General features: G+C 44.7%; 1 protein-coding gene across 1 annotated transcript; it reads right to left on the bottom strand.

Annotated features, from left to right (window-relative positions):
• Positions 1 to 29: 29 nt before the first annotated feature.
• LOC129571911 (uncharacterized) lies at positions 30 to 1,802 on the bottom strand (the record flags this gene model as incomplete). The annotated part of the gene is made up of 1 exon (XM_055451783.1): positions 30 to 1,802. A coding segment is annotated over exon 1 (1,773 nt), but the record flags the coding sequence as incomplete, so codon positions are not given.
• Between the last annotated feature and the right edge of the window lie 405 nt (positions 1,803 to 2,207).

Genomic DNA, 2,207 nt, shown 5'->3' with positions numbered 1-2,207 from the left:
AAATTGTATGATTTGAATGGAAGACGCACCATGTATTTTCCATTGGGTTGACGATGATGCGTTTGTTTGAAGAAATCCATAAACCATTTTTCCTCTTCGGTATGCGATTTCTCTTGCGATATTTTTTCAGCTTCGATGAAGTCGTGAAATAATGCGCTGAGATCTATGGACGTGTGATGAGTCCGTATGGTGACCTTTTGATTGTTAGCTGAATTTGGTTTGGAAATTGATGCTGTCTGGCCATGCAAAATCCACCCAAAGTATGTATTTCGAGCGATTGGGTGATTTGGTTGACCGATGCGTGTGTCTGGTAACATGATCGATGCAGACCATTCTGAGCCGATGAGCAGATCAATCTTCCCTGGTTCGAAGTAAGTTGGATCAGCTAACACTAATCCATGAATGTGTGGCCAATCTTGGGGCGTAACCCGTCGGCTTGGCAAATCAGATGTGACGACTTTCATTACGATGGCTAAGTCGACAAAAACTCGATAATCTCGATGTACATTGGATCGCAATGCAAACTGAACTATTTCGTTGCTAGTTCCAGCATGGTTTTGGCTGACGCCGTTGACTTCGGTGATGGCAGATGTTCGTCGAAGACCCAAAACGTTGGCGGCATGCTCGGATATAATCGTGCCTTCTGAACAGTCGTCGATGAGTGCACGTAAAACGGTGACTTTACCGGTTTTCACGTTTTCCACTGGGATGAGAGCTGTCGCGAGCAAGACAGATTTTGGAGCATGAATGGTCGAAAAAACATTTGTTGCGAGTGTTCGCATTTCAGGATTTGAAAATGAGTTACTCGCCTGATTTGGTGCTGGTCTCCCTGGAACGGCGGTATTTGTGAAACTCGCGGCGTTATTCGTTGAACTCGCAGCGCTATTCGATGAAGTAACGGGAAAATGCAGCATTGTGTGATGCCGTAGGCCGCATTGAAGACAGTTCTTGGCGCTACCGCATTGTGCAATTAGGTGTTGGCGACTCAAACAATTAAGGCAAAGCTTTAGACGATCAGCGAGTGCCTTTCTTTCGAAGCAATCCTTTGCGATGAATGTTGGACAACGGCGAACAACGTGAGTGCCGTTACACACTGGACAATTTTCCGTCGGATTACTGTTTCCATTGGTGTTTGAGTTTCGAGCCGTGGTTGTGTGAAACGATTTCCGTTCAAAATTCTTGTTTCGTTTCACTTGTTTCGAGTCATTCGCATGTGTATTCGAGACTTTGTGTGAGTCATGCACGGGTTTCATCATCGACACCGAGTGTACGGTACCTCGGCTCTCAATCACATCTAAAGTGAATAAACGGTCATTTAGAAATTTTTCAAGGTCAGAAAATGTTGGAATTTCACTGTGGCTGCCCCAATGATGCTCCCAATCGTGATGAGTTTCAGTCGGCAATTTGGTCGCGATCAAATGGGCAATCCAATGGTCACAGTCATCGATTGGAATATTCAGACGTCGAAATGCCGTTATGCACACATTTGCTGCGTTCAACACCGACTTGATATCGACTGCACGTTCCTTTTGTAGCACCGGCAACGCGTAGAGTGTGTTCAAATGGTGCATGTACAGAATTCGTGGACTGTTGTACCGTTTAACGAGCAAATCCCATGCGGCGCGATTGGAAGCTTCGGTTAACGGCATCTCATGAATGTCTCTATCGTGATTCGGTGGCAATGCTTGTTTTAAATAATTTAATTTCTGAATTGTATCCAATGCGAGGTTTTGATGCACTAAACGAGTAAATGAATCATTGAAACTCGGCCAATCGGTATGTTTGCCCGAGAATTTAGGCATTTCAATCCGATGGCAATTGCACACTGGAATGATTTCGTTGAACAATGTGTTGCGCTGAGTCCTGCGATCCCGTTGGAATCGGTTCAGACGGTGCAAATTTTTCCTCTCGCGCATCTTGAATCGCACTGTAAGCTAACACATATTTTTCCTCGAACACGAGTGCCAATTCGTCTGTGAAATATTCATCCGTAGCTCCAAGGTTAGAGCACACAATTTGTTTATGCGTGGCGAAAAACTCCGTGTATGTGTTTTGGCACTGCGTTAATTTCAAAGCGAAATAGGATTTTGTCCGTCGAACTTCACCAGTCTTTTCAAAATTCGTTAAGACTCCCTCCACATATTTGAGACGGTCCCGTTGCATTTTCACCAAGTTTGCAACACTTTGGATTGTCGATGGTTCGACCT

The sequence above is a fragment of the Sitodiplosis mosellana genome, unplaced genomic scaffold (genome assembly GCF_009176505.1).
Source record: "Sitodiplosis mosellana isolate CC-2019 unplaced genomic scaffold, AAFC_SMos_1.0 Smas_scaffold_3673, whole genome shotgun sequence".
In the NCBI taxonomy this organism is placed as follows: Eukaryota; Metazoa; Arthropoda; class Insecta; order Diptera; family Cecidomyiidae; genus Sitodiplosis; species Sitodiplosis mosellana.
Note: the sequence above shows the minus strand (reverse complement) of the source record. Positions and strands in the feature narration are given on the sequence as shown.